The following is a 21,425-nucleotide window of genomic DNA, read 5'->3' as shown; positions in this document are numbered from 1 at the left end:
AAGCAGAATCTGCTTTCCATTCCCTTTGCGTAAAACCACGGAGTTAGCAGATGCCACTGCCGTACGGCTCGTAGAGTCCAGGACAGCATTAATCGCGTAAGACGCCAATGCAGACATTTGAGAGGTTAAGGATGCCACCTGCGGAACAGATGTACGTGTGACCGTGTCAATCTGTGCAAGACCAGCTGAAATAGCTTGGAGTGCCCATACGGCTGCGAATGCAGGAGCAAACGACGCGCCGATAGCCTCATAGATGGATTTCAACCAGAGCTCCATCTGTCTGTCAGTGGCATCTTTAAGTGCAGCCCCATCCTCCACTGCAACTATGGATCTAGCCGCAAGCCTGGAGATAGGGGGATCCACCTTGGGACACTGGGTCCAGCTCTTGACCACATCAGGAGGAAAGGGATAACGTGTATCCTTAAGCCGTTTGGAGAAACGCTTATCTGGATAAGCGTGGTGTTTCTGGACTGACTCTCTAAAGACAGAATGGTCCAGAAAAATACTTAATTTCCGCTTGGGAAATCTGAAATGGAATTTCTCCTGTGAAGCTGACTCCTCCACTTGAGGAGCTGGGGGAGAAATATCCAACATTTTATTGATGGACGCGATAAGATTGTTCACTATGGCGTCACCATCAGGAGTATCTCGGGATCAGAATCCTGATCAGCTATTTCCGGCTCATCACACAGAGAATCCTCCTGCTGAGAGCCTGACCAGTGATATGATGTAGGGGGCCGCTCATAGCGAGCTCTCTTAGGCTGTCTGGGACTGTCGTCCGTGTCAGAGCCGTCACCCTGGAATGCATGGGACACCTCCGGAGCCCGGAGCTGTTCCAAATGAGGGGGACCAGGGGACAGTGATTCAACCGTGCCCATGGTCTGCGTTACTGGTCTAGACTGCAAAGTTTCTAGGATTTTAGTCATAGTCACGGATAATCTATCAGCAAAGCTGCAAACTCTGTCCCCGTCACCTGGACAGTATTCACAGGTGGTTCTCCCTGGGTCACCTCTAGCAGAGGCCCCGGCCGAACAAGTGCCACAGGGGCTGAGCACTGCACACAATGGGGGTCAGTGGAACCTGCCGGTAGAGTAGCCCCACATGCGGTACAGGCAGCATAGAAAGCCTGTGCCTTGGCACCCTTGGTTTTGCGGACGACATGCTGTTGTCTCAGAGCAATCCAAGAGGGTATATAGTGAAGAATTACCAGCGCCAGTACAGTGCAATGTATAGCATAAAAATACAAATGAACACTGCAGCACAAGTGGGGTAGGCACCAGAGGTGTCGCTTACCGCCCGCTGAAAGCGGGTGTGTGGTCGCTAGAATCCCGTGCCTGGGTCTCCCATAACTTGTCTCCCCTTCTCCAGCTCAAACAGCACGTCAGGAATGGCTGCCGGCGTTCAGTGAAGAGGGGCGGACCGTGGGCGTGCCTCAGACGAAGAGCGGGAAACCAGCGTCTCACTGTGTTCAGTGTGAGGGCTGGAGTATGTAAAGTAAACTCCAGCCCTCGGCGCTGACGTTCTGCACAGCGTCCCGCCCCCACTCTGACTGGCAGGCCTGGGGGCGGGAACGAAACGAACTAGGCCGGAAAAAGCCGGGGACTGTAGTAGTAAGCGCGGCCGTCAAATATGCACGGCGAGCGCGGAAGTCCCCGGCGAACCACAAGTCCCAGCCGCGCCGCAGTTAAAACTGACAACAGCGGCCGGCGCGACCGTTTCCAAACCATTAACTCCTTCAGCTAGCTGAAGATAGTGTGGCACACGCGCACAGCGCTATTGTCCCGGGCGCACTAACACACCCAGCAATGCTGGTGTGTGTGTGCGCGATTTGCACGGGGACACAGAGTACCTTAATGTAGCAGGGCCATGTCCCTGACGATACTCAGCTCCATGTCCAGCAGATCCCAGGGGCTGTGGATGGAGCACGGTCTCAGTGCCTGGAGACCGGTAAAATCCCACTTCACCCAGAGCCCTAAGGGGGATGGGGAAGGATGCAGCATGTGGGCTCCAGCCTCCGTACCCGCAATGGGTACCTCAACCTTAACAAACACCGCCGACAAAGAGTGGGGTGAGAAGGGAGCATGCTGGGGGCCCTAGTATGGGCCCTCTTTTCTTCCATCCGACATAGTCAGCAGCTGCTGCTGACTAAACAGTGGAGCTATGCGTGGATGTCAGCCTCCTTCGCACAAAGCTTGAAAACTGAGGAACCCGTGATCCCACGGGGGGTGTATAGGCAGAAGGGGAGGGGCCTTACACTTTTAAGTGTAATGCTTTGTGTGGCCTCCGGAGGCAGTAGCTATACACCCAATTGTCTGGGTCTCCCAATTAGGAGCGACAAAGAAATACCACCGCCTGAGACGTCAAAGACGCTAATTGCGGAGCACAGGATGACCGCATTGATCTGAGACAGAGCAGCTGAGATAGCCTGGAGTGCCCACCCCTGCAAAGGCCGGGGCAACGGACGCGCCTATGGCTTCATAGATGGATCCCATTAGGAGTTCTATCTGTCTGTCCGTGGCATTCTTGAGCGTGGACCCGCCAGCCACTGCTACTACTGATCTAGCCGCCAGTCCAGAGACTGGAGGGCACCTTATGACACTGAGCCGAAACCTTAACAACGTCAGAGGGGAAGGGACAACGTGTGTTATAAGGCGTTCAGTAAAACGCTTGTCCGGGAAGGTGTGCTTCTGGACAGTATCTGTGAAGCCTTGAGAGCCACGTCCGGACAGAGTCCTGGGTTGCGACCTCCGCCCCATCCTCTAGAGGGTCCTCAAGCTGAGACCCTTGAAGAAGTCGGGGAAGATTCCAAGCAAGGCTGCTTAGCCGGACTGGGACTGCGGTTCGTGCTGGAGTTTACCACATAATAACTAGAGGCCACCCCAGGAACACGCTTCGTCGCAGACCGATAGAGGCCTGGGGCGATCCCGCAGTGCCCGGGGCCTGTGTAAGGGGCCGGTCTGGAATGCAAACTCCTAGTCTCTTAGCCGACCATTTGTCCATAGCCTGAGACATGGATAGTGAAAATGACCCAGAGAGTTTCTCAGCAAAGCTGTAACTCTGTCCCTGCCGCCTGGACAGGGAACGCCGGCGAAGCTCAACCAGTGCCCCCGTCACCGGCTGAGCGAGTATGTTCACAGTGATCACTGAGGATACATATGTACAGCCGAACTGTGAAACTGCATACAAACATTATATAGCCATATATACAGTGTATCACATACAGTTCATCACTCTAGGGGGCCCAGCATCGAGAAGAAGCCCCCTGGTGTACCGACCCTGAAGCAGTATGTGCTGCTGAAAACATGGCTGTCGGCGTGTACAGTGGAGGGGGGAGCCGTGGGCGTAACCCCAAAAGTGCGGGAATCTGGTGCCCTGAGTAAAACGTGAGGGAGGCGGAGGACAGCCAAGTGTGCTCCAGCCGTCACTGCTAGCCTCCGACTGACCGTCCCGCCCTTCCCCCTGACTGGCAGGGCCAGGGGCGGGAGTTTATGGGCGCTAGGCCGCAAAAGCCGGGAGCTAAAGTTACAGACCGCGGCCGGCAAGCAGGCGCGGTCGGCGCGGTAGTCGCCAAGTCTGAGGCGAAGCTGCTCTCTGCACCGTCCCCAAGGGGTCACTGAGTACCCTGAGGGGGTCAGTTCCGTAGCGTGATTAGTGAGGGGGGCGGAGGACAGCGAAGTGTGCTCCGGCCCCCACTGTCGGCGTCAGCCCGACTGTCCCGCCCTTCCCCCTGACTGGCAGGTCCGGGGGCGGTATAATGATTGAACAGTGCCCGGGGCTGGACTGTAAGGCTTCTCCAGGAGTAGCCAAAAATCAACAGTGCGACCATACAAACAAGCGCATATATTATATATATATATATATATATATATATATATATATATATATATATATATATATATATATATATATATATATATATATATATATATATATATATATATATATATATATATACACATCGGCACTCAGTGGGGCCAGCACCTCAGGTGCTGCTTACCGACCGCTCACAGCGGTTGTGTGATCACCAGAATCCGTGCCCGGGCCTCCCTGATGTTGTCTCTCCTCTCCAGCGTCAGAAGTGCTGACAGGAATGGCTGCCGGCGTTCTGTGGGGAGGAGGGGGCCGTGGGCGTGCCCTAGAAAGTGCGGGAATCTAGTGCCCCACTGTGCTGAGTGAGGGGGGGAGGAGGATACAGAGTATGCTCCAGCCCTCAGTGCTGCCGTCCTGTGCAGCATCCCGCCCTTCCCCTGACTGGCAGGCCTGTGGGCGGGAATAAGCGAAACTAGGCAGCAAAAGCCGGGGACTAAAGTTATAAGCGCGGCCGGCAAATAAGCGCGGTCGGCGCGGTAGTCCCCGGCGCACTAACACACCCAGCAGTGCTGCAGTGTGTATGGCACAAGCGCTCCATGCGCGGTCCCCACGGGGACACAGAGTACCTCACAGTAGCAGGGCCTTGTCCCTGACGATACTCGGCTCCTATCCGGCAGATTCCCCAGGGGCTGCGGAGGGAGCACGGTCCCAGTGCCTGGAGACCGATTAGGATCCCACTTCACCCAGAGCCCTAAAGGGATGGGGAAGGAAAACAGCATGTGGCTCCTGCCTATGTACCCGCAATGGGTACCTCAACCTTAACAACACCGCCGACCAGAGTGGGGTGAGAAGGGAGCATGCTGGGGGCCCTGATATGGGCCCTCTTTTCTTCCATCCGACATAGTCAGCAGCTGCTGCTGACTAAGATGTGGAGCTATGCGTGGATGTCAGCCTCCTTCGCACAAAGCATAAAAACTGAGGAGCCCGTGATGCACGGGAGGGTGTATAGCAGAGGGGAGGGGTTTACACTTTTAAGTGTAATACTTTGTGTGGCCTCCGGAGGCAGTAGCTATACACCCAATTGTCTGGGTCTCCCAATGGAGCGACAAAGAAATATACATTTTTATACCATCATGTTCGGAGTGCCATAGCTTTACACTCTTCATTTAGAGAGCGGGATGAAAGTGTGATATAGAGATCTATATATATATATAAAGAGAATTTTGTTACTTACCGTAAATTCTTTTTCTTTTAGTTCCGTATTGGGAGACCCAGACCATGGGTGTTTAGCTTCTGCCTCCGGAGGACACACAAAGTACTACACTTAAAAGTGTACCTCCTCCCTCTGAGCTTATACACCCCCTGGTGAGCAGACCCAGACAGTTTAGTGCAAAAGCTGAAGGAGAATAGCCACCCACAAGTAAAGACAGAGCAAGAACCGGAACAACCGGAGACTCTGTCCACGGCAACAGCCGGTGATAACACGCGGAACAAGAAACTGCCAACAGGCAACAGGGAGGGAGCTGGGTCTCCCAATACGGAACTATAAGAAAAAGAATTTACGGTAAGTAACAAAATTTTCTTTTTCTTTATCGTTCCTATGGGAGACCCAGACCATGGGACGTTCTAAAGCTGTCCCTGGGTGGGAATAAACAGAAAAAACTAAGAAGTAGGCAGAGCCTAACTTCACAAGTGGGCGACAGCCGCCTGAAGGATGCGTCTGCCCAAGCTCGCATCTGCCGAAGCATGAGCATGCACTTGATAGTGCTTTGAAAAGGTATGCAGGCTAGTCCAAGTGGCAGCCTAACAGACTTGTTGAGCCGTAGCCTGGTGCCTAAAAGCCCAAGAGGCACCGACAGCTCTGGTCGAGTGTGCTTTGATCCCCGGCGGGGGAGGCACCTGAGTACTCTGGTAGGCATCCGAAATGGTCGACCTAATCCAACGGGCTAAGGTCGGCTTAGAAGCAGAGAGGCCCTTGCGCCGCCCTGTGGTTAGCACAAAAAGAGAGGTGCACCGCCTAAGCGCAGCGGTGCGAGCCACATAAATCCGGAGAGCACGCACCAGATCTAGAGTATGCAGCGCTTTCTCAAAGCGATGAACAGGGACCGGACAGAAGGAAGGCAAGGAAATATCCTGGTTAAGGTGGAAGGGAGAGACCACCTTAGGAAGAAAGTCCGGGGTCGGACGGAGAACCACCTTGTCTTGGTGAAAAACCAAAAAAGGTGACTCCGAGGAGAGCGCAGCCAAATCAGAGACTCTCCTGAGAGAAGTTATGGCAACTAGAAAGGCCACCTTTTGAGAAAGACGATACAAAGAAACCTCCCTAAGAGGCTCAAAGGGGGGTTTCTGCAATACCGTGAGGACCAAGTTAAGGTCCCAGGGATCCAAGGGCCGCCGATAAGGCGGAATGATGTGAGACGCGCCTTGCATGAAGGTGCGGACCTGAGCCAGCCGAGCGAGACGCCGCTGGAACAGCACTGATAGAGCTGAGACTTGTCCCTTGAGAGAGTTGAGGGACAGTCCTAGCTGCAGACCGGACTGTAAAAAAAGACAGAAGGGTCGGCAACGAGAAAGGCCAAGGAGAATGGCCGGAAGAGCGACACCAGGACAGGAAAATTTTCCAAGTCCTGTGATAGATCTTGACAGAGGAAGACTTACGGGCCCGAGTCATAGTGGAGATGACTTCAGGAGGAATACCAGAAGCAGTCAAAATCCAGGACTCAAGAGCCACGCTGTCAATTTGAGTGCCGCAGAATTCGGGCGGAAAAACGAACCTTGCGAGAGCAGGTCTGGACGGTCCGGAAGATGCCACGGCATCTCCACAGACAGTTGGAGCAGGTCCGGATACCAAGCTCGCCTGGGCCAGTCCGGTGCAATAAGGATGACTCGACGGCCCTCCATTCTGATCTTGCGCAGGACTCTGGGCAAGAGAGCTAAAGGGGGAAACACGTAGGACAGACGAAACTGGGACCAGTCTTGAACCAGAGCGTCCGCGGCGAAGGCCTGAGGATCGTGGGAGCGAGCCACGTAAACCGGAACCTTGTTGTTGTGACGGGATGCCATTAGGTCCACGTCCGGAGTGCCCCACTTGCGGCAGATTGACTGAAACACTGCCGGGTGCAGAGACCACTCGCCACCGTCCACGGATTGACGGCTGAGATAATCTGCCTCCCAGTTTTCTACGCCAAGGATGTGGTCTGCGGATATGGTAGACTTGGAGTCCTCCGCCCATTGAAGAATGCGTTGGACCTCCAACATTGCCAGGCGGCTGCGTGTCCCGCCTTGGTGATTGATGTAGGCAACCGCTGTCGCGTTGTCTGACTGGACTCGAATGTGCCTGCCCGCCAACAGGTGGTGAAAGGCTAGGAGAGCTAGAAGCACAGCTCTGGTTTCCAGCACATTGATTGAAAGGGCTGACTCGGACGGAGTCCAAGTACCCTGAGCTCTGTGGTGGAGATGTACCGCTCCCCAGCCGGATAGGCTGGCATCCGTGGTGAGAATCACCCAGGACGGAGCCAGGAATTAGCGCCCTTGGGACAGGGAGAGGGGTCGAAGCCACCACTGAAGAGAGCTCCTGGTCCGTGGCGACAGAGCCACTAACCTCTGTAAGGAGGAAGGCCGCTTGTCCCAACAGCGGAGAATGTCCAGCTGCAGAGGACGCAGATGGAACTGGGCAAAGGGAACCGCCTCCATGGAAGCAACCATTTGACCCAGCACCTGCATCAGGCGCCTGAGGGAATAACGGCGGGGCCTCAGGAGAGAGCGCACCGCTAGCCGGAGAGACTGCTGTTTGATTAAGGGCAACTTCACAAGTGCCGGCAAAGTCTCGAACTGCATCCCTAGGTACGTGAGACTCTGGGTCGGAGTCAGAGTGGATTTGAGAAGATTGACAATCCACCCGAATTGGGCTAGGGTGGCGAGAGTGAGCGAAACACTCCGCTGACAGTCTGCGCTGGATGGACCCTTGACCAGAAGGTCGTCCAGATAAGGAAGCACTGCTAACCCCTGGAGATGCAGGACCGCAATCACTGCCGCCATGACCTTGGTGAATACCCGAGGGGCCGTGGCTAACCGAAAGGGGAGAGCCACGAATTGGAAATGATCCTCTCCTATCGCAAAACGTAACCAACGCTGATGTGACACTGCGATTGGCACATGTAGATAGGCATCTCTGATGTCGATGGAGGCCAGGAACTCCCCTTGGGTCATAGAGGCAATGACTGATCGCAGAGATTCCATGCGAAAATGCTGCACCCGGACATGCTTGTTGAGAAGCTTGAGATCCAGGATGGGCCGGAAGGTACCGTCCTTTTTTGGAACTAGGAAGAGATTTGAGTAAAAACCTCTGAACCGTTCCTGAGCGGGAACTGGGACAATCACTCCGTTTGCCTGCAAGGACGCCATGGCCTGCGAGAAGGCGGCGGCCTTGGAGCAGGGGGGAGTTGAGAGAAAGAATCTGTTTGGCGGGCTGGAAGAGAATTCTATCCTGTAGCCGTGAGATATGATGTCTCTCATCCACTAATCGGAGACTTGCTTTAACCAAGCGTCGCCAAAGTGGGAGAGCCTGCCACCGACTAAGGACGTGGCTGGAGCGGGCCGAGAGTCACGAGGAAGCTGCCTTAGTGGCAGAACCTCCTGCGGTCTTCTGCGGACGCGCTTTTGGGCGCCAGTTGGATTTCTGATCCTTGGCTGAGTTAGCGGACGAGGCGGAAGGCTTAGAGGATGACCAGTTGGAGGAACGAAAGGAACGAAACCTCGATTGATTCCTACCCTGGGCAGGTTTCCTGGTCTTGGTTTGTGTCATGGAAGTACTCTTCCCGCCAGTAGCTTCTTTAATGATTTCATCCAGCTGTTTACCAAACAGCCGTGAACCAGCAAAAGGGAGCCCAGCAAGAAACTTCTTGGAAGCAGCATCTGCCTTCCACTCTCGAAGCCACAAAATCCTGCGGATAACAAGAGAATTAGCTGAAGCCACCGCAGTGCGGTGAGCAGCCTCTAGCATGGCAGACATGGCATAAGATGAAAAGGCTGAAGCTTGAGCAGTTAAGGTAACCATCTCAGGCATAGATTCCTTGGTGAGGGAATGCATCTCCTCTAGAGAAGCAGAGATGGCTTTGAGAGCCCACACTGCTGCAAAAGTCGGGGAAAACGCGGCCCCCGCAGCTTCATACACAGATTTGGCCAGAAGGTCAACCTGACGGTCAGTGGAATCCTTAAGTGAGATGCCGTCAGCCACCGACAACGGTCCGGGCTGATAGCCTAGACACCGGAGGGTCTACCTTTGGGGAGTGAGACCACTCCTTGACCACCTCAGGCGGAAATGGAAACCGGTCATCAGAACCACGCTTTGGAAAGAGTTTGTCAGGGCAGGCCCTGGGTTTGGTCACAGCGGTCTGAAAACGAGTGGTTAAAGAACACACTCTTCACTCTCTTAGGCGAGGTAAACTGATGTTTTTCTGCCAAAGAGAGTTGCTCCTCTGACACTGGCGGATTGAGATCCAGCACAGAATTAATAGAAGCAATCAAATCACTAACATCTGAGTCACCCTCAGAGAAATCGATGGGATACATAGCCTCCGAGCCCCCAGTGAGGGCATCCTCCTCATCTTGAGAGTCAGCTCTTGAGACAGAGCCGTGGGATGGGGAGGGGGAGGAAACCCTGCGCCTTCTCTTAGAAGGACGGGGTCTGGGATCAGAGGATGAATCCTCCGTGAGCTCTGATGGACGGAGGTCAGAGGATAGGAGTCCTCTGTCAAGAGTATTAGAGGCACCCTGTGAGGGGGGCTGATGCATATTCATCAAAGTCCTGGACAAAAGTCCCATGGACTCAGCAAATGACTGGGATATGGACCTAGAAAAGGACTCTACCCAGGCCGGGGGTTCAGTCACAGGTGCAGCAGCAGCCTGAGAGACCACTGGGGGTGAGACTCCAGGCTGTGGCACCGCCAAGTTAGAGCAACCATCACAGTGTGGATAAATGCTCGGCTCAGGCAGCAGGAGCTTACATGCAGTGCATGCAGAATAAAGCTTTGGAGCCTTGCTCCTTGTGTGAGACATGCTGCTGGAGTGGGGGCTTTGCAGAGAAAGAACCCCAGGGAGAATATACAGAGGTCCACAACCGGAGACCGGCTGTGGCTTACCAGGCCGCTGAGCGCGGTGTTGTGTGCCCTCCAGATCCCGAAGCCCGGTCCCCCAGAGCGCAGCACCTCAGCAGAGATGCAGAATGCAGGATGTCCCAGAGCAGAGTGAACTCTGCCTGAGAAATGGCCGCCGGAGCGAAGAGAGGGGGCAGGACTAGGGGCGTTCCTATAAAAAGCGGGAACTGGAGGGCTATAGAGACCTGCTGGGAAGGAGGGACGCCCCAGCAGTGGGAAGTGTCCCTCCCCTGTGTAGAACGGCCGCCGGGAGGAGCCGAACCTGTCCCTCTGCATGAGTGACATGCGAGGGCAGGAAAACAAAACTAGGCCTCCGGCGAAGCCGAGGCCTAAATTTAAGCGGCGAGGCCGACAAGCAGGCACCATCGGCGCGGTTCTCGGGCAAAAGCTGGAGAACCCGCTGGAAAAGTTAAAAACAAAATCACATACAGCATACTCTCCCCTTACAATAAAGAATCGGGACCCCCAACATAAACGTCTCAGGTACTTAGCTGCTGAGACGCAGGGCCATGTCCCTGGGGATGAGTGCTCCGGTCCAACAGAATCCTCAAGGGGCTGTGGATGGAGACCGGACTCCTGCCAGGCATGGAGACTGTGCTGGCTCCCACTTCAAGCCAGAGCCCAGAAGGGATGGTGAAGGAGCGCGGCATGTAAGGCTTCAGCCTTGTAAATCAACCTTAACAACACCGCCGACACAGTGGGGTGAGAAGGGACATGCCAGGAGTCCAGATATGGACCCGCTTTTCTTCAAACTCTTTCCAAAAGTCAAACAAATCAGATGATGTGTGGATGTATGACCTCCTGAACACAAAGCGATAAACTGGCTAGGACTGGCTACCAGGGAGTGTATAAGCTCAGAGGGAGGAGCTACACTTTTAAGTGTAGTACTTTGTGTGTCCTCCGGAGGCAGAAGCCAAACACCCATGGTCTGGGTCTCCCAAAGGAACGATAAAAGAAATATATTATATTAAATATATATATATATATATATATATATATATATATATATATATATATATATATATATATATATATATATATATATATATATATATATATATATATATATATATATATATATATATATATATATATATATATATATGAGAGAGAGAGAGAGAGAGAGAGATATATATATATCTATCTATAAACATATATCTCATATATATATATATATATATATATATATATATATATATATATATATATATATATATATATATATATATATGAGAGAGAGAGAGAGAGAGAGATATATATATCTATCTATAAACATATATCTCATATATCTCATATAATATATATATATATATATATATATATATATATATATATATATATATATATATATATATATGCAGGTGGTATTTGTATGTATATATCCACACATACACACATATATATTATAACATATACATACATGTATATACATATTTTAGTCACTCAAGAGGACTAACATAACATTAAGAACACATTAGTAATACTGCAACCGTGCTATGTACTACTGTGCCCTGTCGGTGAGTACAGTCAGCCTATCGGGCCATATCTGTGGCGGAACCTGATTGGTTACAAGCTCCTGATGGATATATGTATCAAATAGCGCTAAGTGGTATGAAAAAATAAATAAAACAATTAACAAAAAACTAATTTCCACTATAGCACATTTTTCCAATGACCAAGACTTCAGTTGGTTTTGCAGCGTATGTGTTTTATATTCACTTACTGCTTCATACTAAACCTATGAAAATCATAGAAAACCTACCCCGGACACAATAGGGCTGTCAGTAGCACATTGGACTTCCATTTCTCTCCACCAAATGCTAAAAAGAAGTAATTAAACAAAAAGTGAGTGGATTAATATCGATCACTTGTAAATCACAGACACACGTAATGGCTAAAAGGATGGTTTATAAACAGTGATTGGTGTGAGCAGATAGTATAGTGTTATACTGCTATTTTGCATGAAAGTTGTTCATTTATTTCAGAAAGAGTTGGAAAGGTTTCCAGACATTCAGATTGTTTGTTCGCCCGCTGCTCCATACACGGTCTATGTAATTGTCTGAGTTAAGGCCGCTTTACAAGCAGCGATATCGCTAGGATGCGTACCCATCCCCATCGTTTGTGCGACACGGGCAAATCACTGCCAGTGGCGCACAAAATCGCGCGGACCCGTCACACTACTTACCTGCCTAGCGACGTCGCTGTGACTGGCGAACCGCCTCCTTTCTAAGGGGGCGGTTCGTTCGGTGTCACAGCAGAGTCACTAAGCGGCCGCCCAATAGAAGCGGAGGGGCAGAGATTAGCGGAACGAACATCCCACCCACCTCCTTCCTTCCGCATTGCCGATGGACGCAGGTAAGGAGATGTACCTCGCTCCTGCGGTGTCACACTTAGCGATGTGTACTGCCGCAGGAACGAGGAAAACATCGTACAAGCAGCATCAACTATAATTGGGAATAGGGGGGCATGTCACTGATTAGCGATTTTGCACGTTTTTGCGACGATGTAAAATTGCTCATAGGTGTCACACGCAACGACATCGCTAAAGCGGCCGGATGTGCGTCACAAATTCCGTGACCCCCAACGAGATCGCTTGAGCGATGTCGCAGCGTGTAAAGCGGCCTATAGTGGAGCACAGCGCTCTCTATTTCCAGCAATCTCATGGAGAATAGATGGAGCTGAGGTGGAGCATGTGCACCCCTGCGGTGTTCAATATGGGGGATCCCAAGCTCTGTCCTTAGATCACTGGGAGCAAGGGATCCCCAATCCTATGAAAAGGGGATAAATAACTGTATTGGGAATGAGCACGAATTGCAGGCTTCAAAAAGAAAGCAACATTTCAGTATATAATGATATCAAAGGTGACTTACTCTTATACATCCGGGCAGACACGTAACCAGCAGGGGTTCCCAACAAGACCCACAGCACAACAGCGCAGGTCATCAATGCTCCTCTATTCGCGGGAGACAGAAATCCAAGACAGGCCAGGACTAAGAGAAAAGGAGGTATTACAGAGAGATGCTCAGAATACGTGCAGTTATACTGCGAATGATTAGCAACTAGTCTTACGTCAGACAACTATAGCTACATTTTATAGAAGTCACCATGAAGAGTCCTCCGGCCCCCAGCGTTACTTAGGTCTAGTTTATATTAGAGGAGGGTGAGGAAACATTGAATAGTTAGCAAATATGTGAGTAACTTATTAAAATGTCTTTTTTTGAAGGGGAAAGGAGGGGCAATTTAAAATACATTTTTATATTTTTCATTTCCATTTTATTTTTTATTCTCCTTAGCGGACTTGAACCTGCAATCATCCAATCGCTTATAGCATAACCTGCAATACCGTAGTATACAAGTATACAGTGGGTATGGAAAGTATTCAGACCCCTTTAGGTTTTTCACTTTGTTTCATTGCAGCCACTTTTTTTTTCTCATTAATGTGCACTCTGTACCCCATCCCCCATCTTGACAGAAAAAAAAAAATGTAGAAATTTTTGTAAATTTTTTAAACAATAACAACTGAAATATCACATGGTCATAGGTATTTAAACCCTTTGCTCAGACACTCATATTTAAGTCACACGCTTGCCATTTCCTTGTGATCCTCCTTGAGATGGTTCTACTCTTTCATTGGAGTCCAGCTGTATGTAATTAAACTGATAGGACTTGATTTGGAAAGGCCACACCTATCTATATAAAAACCTCACAGCTCACAGTGCATGTCACACCATACGAGAATCATGAGGTCAAAGGAACTGCCCAAGGAGCTCAGAGACAATTGTGGAAAGGCACAGATCTGGCCAAGGTTCAAAAGAATTTCTGCAGTACTCAAGGTTCCTAAGAGCACAGAGGCCTCCATAATCCTTAAATGACAGAGGTTTGGGACCACCAGACCGTCCAGCAAAACTGAGGAATCGTGGGAGAAGAGCCTTGGTGAGAGAGAGGTAAAGAAGAACCCCAAGACCACTGTGCCTGAGCTCCAGAGATGCAGTAGGGAGATGGGAGAAAGTTACACAAAGTCAGCTGTCACTGCAGCCCTTAACCAGTCAGGCCTTTATGGCAGAGTGGCCCGACGGAAGCCTCTGCTCAGTGCAAGACATATGAAAGCCTGCATAGAGTTTGCCAAAAAAAAAAAAAAACAAATGAAGGACACCCAGACTATGAGAAATAAGATTCTCTGGTCTAATGAGACAAGGTTAGAACTTTTTTGGCGATAATTCTAAGCGGTATGTGAGGAGAAAACCAGGCACTGCTCATCACCTGTCCAATACAATCCCAACAGTGAAACATGGTGGTGGCAGCATCATGATATGGGGTGTTTTTCAGCTGCAGGGACAGGACGACTGGTTGCAAGTGAAGGAAAGATGAATGCGGCTAAGTACAGAGATATCCTGGAAGAAAACCTCTTCCAGAGTGCTCTGGACTTCAGACTTGGCCAAAGGTTCACCTTCTAACAAGACAATGACTAAGCACACAGATAAAATAACAAAGGAGCGGCTTCAGAACAACTCTGTGACCATTCTTGACCGGCCCAGCCAGAGCCCTGACCTAAACCCAATTGAGCATCTCTGGAGAGACCTGAAAATGTCTGTCCACCAATGTTCACCATCCAACCTGGAGAGGATCTGCAAGGAAGAATGGCAGAGGATTCCCAAATCCAGGTGTGAAAAAACTTGTTGCATCATTCCCAAGAAGACTCATGGCTGTACTAGCTCAAAAGGAAGGTGCTTCTACTTGATACTGAGCAAAGGGTCTGAATACGTATGACCATGAGATATTTCAGTTTTTCTTGTTTAATCAATTTGCAAAAATGTCTACATTTGTTTTTTTTTTCTTGTCAAGATGGGGTGCAGAGTGTTCATTAATGAGAAAAAAATGAACTTTTTTAAATTTACCAAATGGCTGCAATGAAACAAAGTGAAAAAATTTAAAGGGGTCTGAATACTTTCCATACCCACTGTATAGCAAAACTGCATGTCTCCCATGAAATCCTACCCTTCAGAAGACCCCTGGATGCCATGATAACCTGTCTGTTCTCCATGATCATGTTGCAGGGGGCCGGTAACAGCCGGTGCTCTCGCACACTAGTAATGACATCGCTTTTTCATCGTAAACCAACTTGGACCAGTTGAAGCACTGGCTTGTGCGAAACGGCCGACGTCCATGGCGCTGCCCACATCCATCTATGATTTTTTTAACTCATGAAATAAATCAGTTTTGCAGATCGGTGAGTGCCACTTTCCATCACATTGCCTAGCAAGGACATTGTTTAAAAGGGAACCAGTCATGTCAAAAACGGTTATTAAATTGCAGATATAGCATTAATCTGCACGGCTGGCACACTGATAACCCCGTAACCGGAAAGAAATTAACTTTATTCTCTCGGGCTTTCAGTCAGAGGCACGTCCAGAGCAGCTTCAGTCTATGCATAGTGATCTGCGGCTGTAACTGCACCCAGCCACTGACTGACAGCCGGCCCTAGACTGATACACTGCGGAGTCGCCGCTCACCATGTACTGATCAGTGACCGAAGCCGCACCTTTATGAATGAAAGACTGAGACCGTCGGGAGGAATAAAGTTAATTTCCTCCCAGTAGCCAGTTTTTCAGTGAGGTGTCACACACACCCCTTATCTGCAGGTTAATAGCAATCAGGGACATGAAGGGAATTTTGTTTACTTACCGTAAATTCCTTTTCTTCTAGCTCCAATTGGGAGACCCAGACAATTGGGTGTATAGCTATTGCCTCTGGAGGCCACACAAAGTATTACACTTAAAAGTGTAAGGCCCCTCCCCTTCTGGCTATACACCCCCAGTGGGATCACTGGCTCACCAGTTTTAGTGCCAAAGCAAGAAGGAGGAAAGCCAATAACTGGTTTAAAGACCAATTCAATCCGAGGAAACATCGGAGAACTGAACCATACCACATGAACAACATGTGTACCCGAAAAAACAGAAAAACCCCGAGAAAACAGGGCGGGTGCTGGGTCTCCCAATTGGAGCTAGAAGAAAAGGAATTTACGGTAAGTAAACAAAATTCCCTTCTTCTTTGTCGCTCCATTGGGAGACCCAGACAATTGGGATGTCCAAAAGCAATCCCTGGGTGGGTAAAAGAATACCTCATGATAGGGCCGTCAAACGGCCCTCTCCTACAGGTGGCCAACCGCCGCCTGAATGACTTATCTACCTAGGCTGGCGTCTGCCGAAGCGTAGGTATGCATCTGATAATGCTTGGTAAAAGTAAGTAGACTCGACCAGGTGGGTGCCTGACACACCTGCTGAGCCGTAGCCTGGTGCCGTAATGCCCAGGATGCACCCACGGCTCTGGTAGAATGGGCCTTCGGCCTTGAGAGAACCAGAAGCCCAGTAGAACTGTAGGTTTCAAGAATTGGTTCCTCGAGCCCCCGAGCAAGGGTGGATCTGGAAGCTTGCGACTGTTTACGCCGACCAGCGACAAGGACAAAGAGTGCATCCGGGTGGCGCAGGAGCGCCATGCGGGAAGTAGAACCTGAGTGCTCTCACCAGAACCAACAGATGCAAATCTTTCTGAAATTGATGGACTGGACGAGGACACAAAGAAGGTGAGGTGATATCCTGATTGATATGAAAATGGGATACCACCTTAGGGAGAAATTCCGGAACCGGACGCAGAACTACCCTGTCCTGGTGAAGGACCAGGAAGGGAGTTTGTATGAGAGCGTTGCTAGCTCGGAAACTCTCCTAAGAGACGAGACCGTTACTAGAAGGCCACTTCCCGTGAAAAACGGGAAGGGAGACATCCTTCAAAGGCTCGAAAGGCGGCATCTGGAGAGCAATTAGAACCTTGTTCAGATCTCAGGGCTCTAACGGCCGCTTGTACGGAGTGCTGAGAAGACAAACTCCCCGTAGGAACGTGCGTACCTGAGGAAGTCGTCGTTTCTGAAAAAATACAGATAGCGCTGAGACTTGTCCCTAAAGGGAACTGAGCGACAACCCATTTTCCTACCTAGATTGCAGGAAGGAAGGAAACATAGACGATGCAACCGGCCAGGGAGAAACACCCTGCGCCGAGCACCGAGATAAGAACATCTTCCACGTCCTGTGGTCAATCTTGGCGGACGTTGGTATGCTAGCCTGTCTCATGGTGGCAACCACGTCCTGAGGTAATCCTGACGACACTAGGTTCCAGGACTCAATGCCACACCATCCGGTTGAGGGCCGTAGAATTCAAATGGAAGAATGGCCCTTGAGACAGCCAGTCTGATTGGTCTGGTAGTGCCCCCGGTTAGCCTACCGTGAGGCACCACAGAACCGAGTACCACAACATCCTCGGCCAATTTGTAGCGACGAGGATGGCGCGGCCGCAGTCGGTCTTGATCTAGCGCAGTACTCTGGGCAACAATGCCAGAGGTGGCACCTAAGGTAGCTGGAACTGCGACCAATGCTGAACTAAGGCGTTTGCCGCCAGAGCTCGATGATTGTGAAACCGTGCCATGAAGCTGGCACATTGTTGTTGTGCCGTGACGCCATTAGATCGACGTCCGGCCTCTGTCAGCGGCGCCAGATCTCCTGAAACCCGTCCGGGTGAGGAGACCATACTCTTTCGGCCACACCTCAGCGACTTAGGAAGTCAGCTTCCTGGTTTCCACACTTGGGATGTGAATTGTGGATATGGTGGATGCCGTGTCTTCCACCCACATCCGAACCTGCCGGACTTCCTGGAAGGCTTGCCGGTTGCGCGTTCTTCCTTGGTGGTTGATGTATGCCACCGCTGTGGAGCTGTCCGACTGAAGTCGGATATGCTTGCTTTCCAGCCGCTGTTGGAAGGATTGTAGGGCAAGATACACTGCTCTGTGTTCAAGAACATTGATCTGAAGAGTGGACTCTTGCTGAGTCCACGTACCCTGAGCGCTGTAGTGGAGAAAAACTGCTCCCCACCCTGATAGACTCGCGTCTGTCGTAACTATCGCCCAGGACGGGGATAGGAAGGACCTTCTTTTTGACCAAGAGGTGAGAAGAAGCCACCACCGTAGAGATTCCTTGGCCGCCTGAGAAAGAACGACGACTCTGTTGAGGGACGTCGACTCCTCGTCCCATTGGCGGAGAATGTCCCATTGTAGTGGACGCAGTAAAACTGCGCGAAAGGAACTGCCTCCATTGCTACCATCTTACGTAGGAAGTGCATGAGGCGTCTCAATGTGTGCGACTGGTTCTTAAAGAAGAGCTTGCAGCCCGTAGTGAATGCTGTTTGTCTAGCGGCAGCTTCACTATCGCTGAGAGAGTAAGAAACTCTATGCCTAGATATGTTATCGATAGGGTCGGGGTCGGATCTGACTTTAAAAAGTTGATGATCCACCCAAAACTCTAGAGAGTCTCCAGCGCAACGTTCGGGCAGTGTTGGCATGTTTCCTAAGAGAGTGCCTTGACAAGTAGATCGTCTAAATACGGGACCACAGAGTGACCCTGAGAGTGCAGGACTGTGACTACTGCTGCCCTGACCTTGGCGAAGACCAGTTGGACTGTCGCTAGCCGGAAGGTAGAGCTACGAACAGAGGGTGTTCGTCTCCTATAACGAAGCGTAGAAACGCTAGTGCTCTGGATCAATCGGCACGTGTGGATAAGCATCCTTGATGCTTAATGATGCTAGGAAATATCCTTGGGACCTTGAGGCGATGACATGGCGGAGGGATTCCATCCGGAACCGCCTGGTGTCCACGAGCTTGCTGAGCATTCTTAGATCCAGAACGGGACGGAACGGCCCGTTGTTATAGGTACCGCAAAGAATTTGGGGTAAAAACCGTGACCTTGTTCCTGAAGAGGAACGGGGGTCATCACTCTTTCTGCCTATAGAGTGCACCCTGTTTGCAGAAGAGCAGCGGCCCGGCCGGGAGGTGGAGAAATTCTGAAGAATCGAGTTGGAGGACGAGAAGTGAGCTCTATCCTGTACCCGTGAGACAGAATGTCTCACACTCAATGGTCATTGACCTATGGCAGCTAAATATCGCCAAGGCGGGAGAGCCTGCTACCGACCGAGGCCGCAAGTCATGAGGAAGCCGCCTTGGAAGCGGGTTTTCAGACTGTCGCTTTTTTGGGCGAGACTGAGCCCGCTAAGAATCTTAGCTCCTCTGATCCTTTTGAGTCCACATTGGACGAGGAAAAATGGGACCTGCCCTAGCCTCGAAAAGGCCGAAAACCCCGACTGCCTCTTGCTCTGTTGGGGTTTGTTGTGTCCGGGCTGAGGAAAGGATGAATCCTTACCCCTGGACTGTTTGATGGTTACATCCAACGCTCACCAAACAGTCGGTCTCGCGTAAGAAACAAATGCAGACATTTGAGAGGTTAAGGATGCCACCTGCGGCACAGATGTACGTGTAACCGTGTCAATCTGTGTAAGACAAGCTGAAATAGCTTGGAGTGCCCCAAGGGAGAGAATGCCGGAGCCAACGGTGCGCCGACAGCCTCATAGATGGCTTTCGACCAGAGATCCATCTGTCTGTCAGTGGCATCTTTGAGTTTGCAGTTCCATCTCCCACTGCAACTATGGATCTAGCTACAAGCCTGGAGATTGGAGGATGCCGCTCGGGACATTGGGTCCAGTCCTTGACCAAGTCAGGGGACAGGGATAACGTGTATCCTAAGCCGTTTGGAGAAGCGCATATCTGGATAAGCGTGGTGTTCCTGGACTGCCTCTCTGAAGGCAGAGTGGTCCAGAAAAATACGTGAAGCTGACTCCTCCACTGGAGGAGCTGTGAGAAATAACCCACATTCTATAGATGGACGCTATAAGATTATTTACTATGGCGTCACAATCAGGTGTATCCAGATTGAGAGCGGTCTCAGGATCAGAATCCTGAGCCGCTACTTCCGTCTCATTACACAGCGAGTCCTTCTGTTAGGACCCTGATGAAACCGAGGCCGCTCATAGCGAGCCCACTTAGGCTGTCTGGGACTGACGTCCGTGCAGAGCCGTGACTCTGGGATGCGTGTGACATTCCCGGAGCTGTTAGTTATTCACACTGAGGGGGGCCATGGATCAATGATTCAACAGTGCCCATATTGTGAGAGACATGTCCGGACTGCTAGGCTTCTAGTATCATAGCCATAGTCTCAGAAAAACTGTCAGTAAATACTGCAGACACCGTCCTCATCCCCTGGCCATTAGTGCATACAATGGGAGTCTATGTACCTGCCGGCTGTATAGCCGTACATGCTGTACCAGCTGTATAGAAAAACATGTGGTTCTGCACCTTTGTTTTACACAGAGAATATGCTGATAACTCCTCCGCATAATCCAGGAGGGTATATACAACGTGCGACCAAACAGTGCAATGTATATAGTACAAGCATATCTATAAGTGCACTTCTGCACTAGTGGGGTTAGCACCACAGGTGCTGCTTAACGCATGTTACAGCGATTGTGTGACTATCAGAATGCCAGGGTCTTCCACACTTGTCTCTGTATCGTACAGAAACTGACACTAATGGCTGCCGGTGTCCTTGTAGAGAAGGAAGCCGTGGGCGTGCCTGAGAAAGTGCGGGAATCCGGATTCACAGTGCACACAGTGAGAGGGGTGGAGTATGCAAAACATACTCCAGCTCTCAGCTCTGCTCTATGCAGCGTCACGCCCCTACCCTGACTGTCAGGGCTGTGGGCGGTAACGAAGGGAGACTAGGCCCAGAAGCCGGGGACTCGAGTTAACAGCGCGGCCGCCGTAAAAGCGCGGGCCGCGCTGAAGTCCCCGGCGCACCACAAGTGCCAGCCGCGCCGCAGTTCCAGCGGCCGGCGCGACCGATTCAAAGAAGTGGCCAGCGTCCCGCCCCTCTCCTGACTGGCAGGTCTGGGGGCGTGAACGAACGGAAGCAGGCCGCAAAAGCCGGGGACTTTAGTTATCAGCGCGGCCGCCGTAAAAGCGCGGGCCGCGCTGAAGTCCCCGGCGCACCACAAGTGCCAGCCGCGCCGCTGCCAGCGGCCGGCGCGACCGATTCCTGGAAGTGGCCAGCGTCCCGCCCCTCTCCTGACTGGCAGGTCTGGGGGCGGGAACGAACGGAAGCAGGCCGCAAAAGCCGGGGACTCTAGTTATCAGCGCGGCCGCCGTAAAAGCGCAGGCCGCGCTGAAGTCCCCGGCGCACTACAAGTGCCAGCCGCGCCGCAGTCCCAGCGGCCGGCGCGACCAATTCCCATAAGTGAGCCTGCTTCAGCAAAGCTGAATGAGGCCATGGCACAGGCGCCGCAGCGCTGATGTCCCCCGGCGCACTACAACACCCAGCATGCTGCGGTGTGAGCGCCAAATGCACGGGGACACAGAGTACCTTGAGGAAGCAGGGCCATGTCCCTGATGTACTCCGCTCCATCCAGCATCTTCTCCAGGGGCTGTAGATGGAGCACGGTCTCAGTGCCTGGAGACCGGTAAATCCCACTTCACCCAGAGCCCTGTAAAAAGGGATGGGGAAGGAATCAGCATGTGGGCTCCTGCCGCCGTAC

The 21,425-nt window shown here is 51.3% G+C and overlaps 1 protein-coding gene across 1 annotated transcript in view; it reads right to left on the bottom strand.

The window, feature by feature from the left end:
- LOC142251194 (transmembrane 9 superfamily member 2-like) overlaps positions 1-21,425 on the bottom strand; it is a 175,669-nt gene that overhangs the window by 87,812 nt on the left and 66,432 nt on the right. The window contains exons 11-12 of the mRNA XM_075323765.1: positions 12,836-12,955; positions 11,728-11,785 (exon numbers count right to left, since the gene is read on the bottom strand). Of these exons, the coding sequence (XP_075179880.1) occupies positions 11,728-11,785; positions 12,836-12,955 (178 nt within the window). The remainder of the gene's footprint in view (positions 1-11,727; positions 11,786-12,835; positions 12,956-21,425) is intronic.

This window comes from Anomaloglossus baeobatrachus, chromosome 9, assembly GCF_048569485.1.
Source record: "Anomaloglossus baeobatrachus isolate aAnoBae1 chromosome 9, aAnoBae1.hap1, whole genome shotgun sequence".
In the NCBI taxonomy this organism is placed as follows: domain Eukaryota; kingdom Metazoa; phylum Chordata; class Amphibia; order Anura; family Aromobatidae; genus Anomaloglossus; species Anomaloglossus baeobatrachus.
This window is presented reverse-complemented; position numbering and strand designations above follow the sequence as displayed.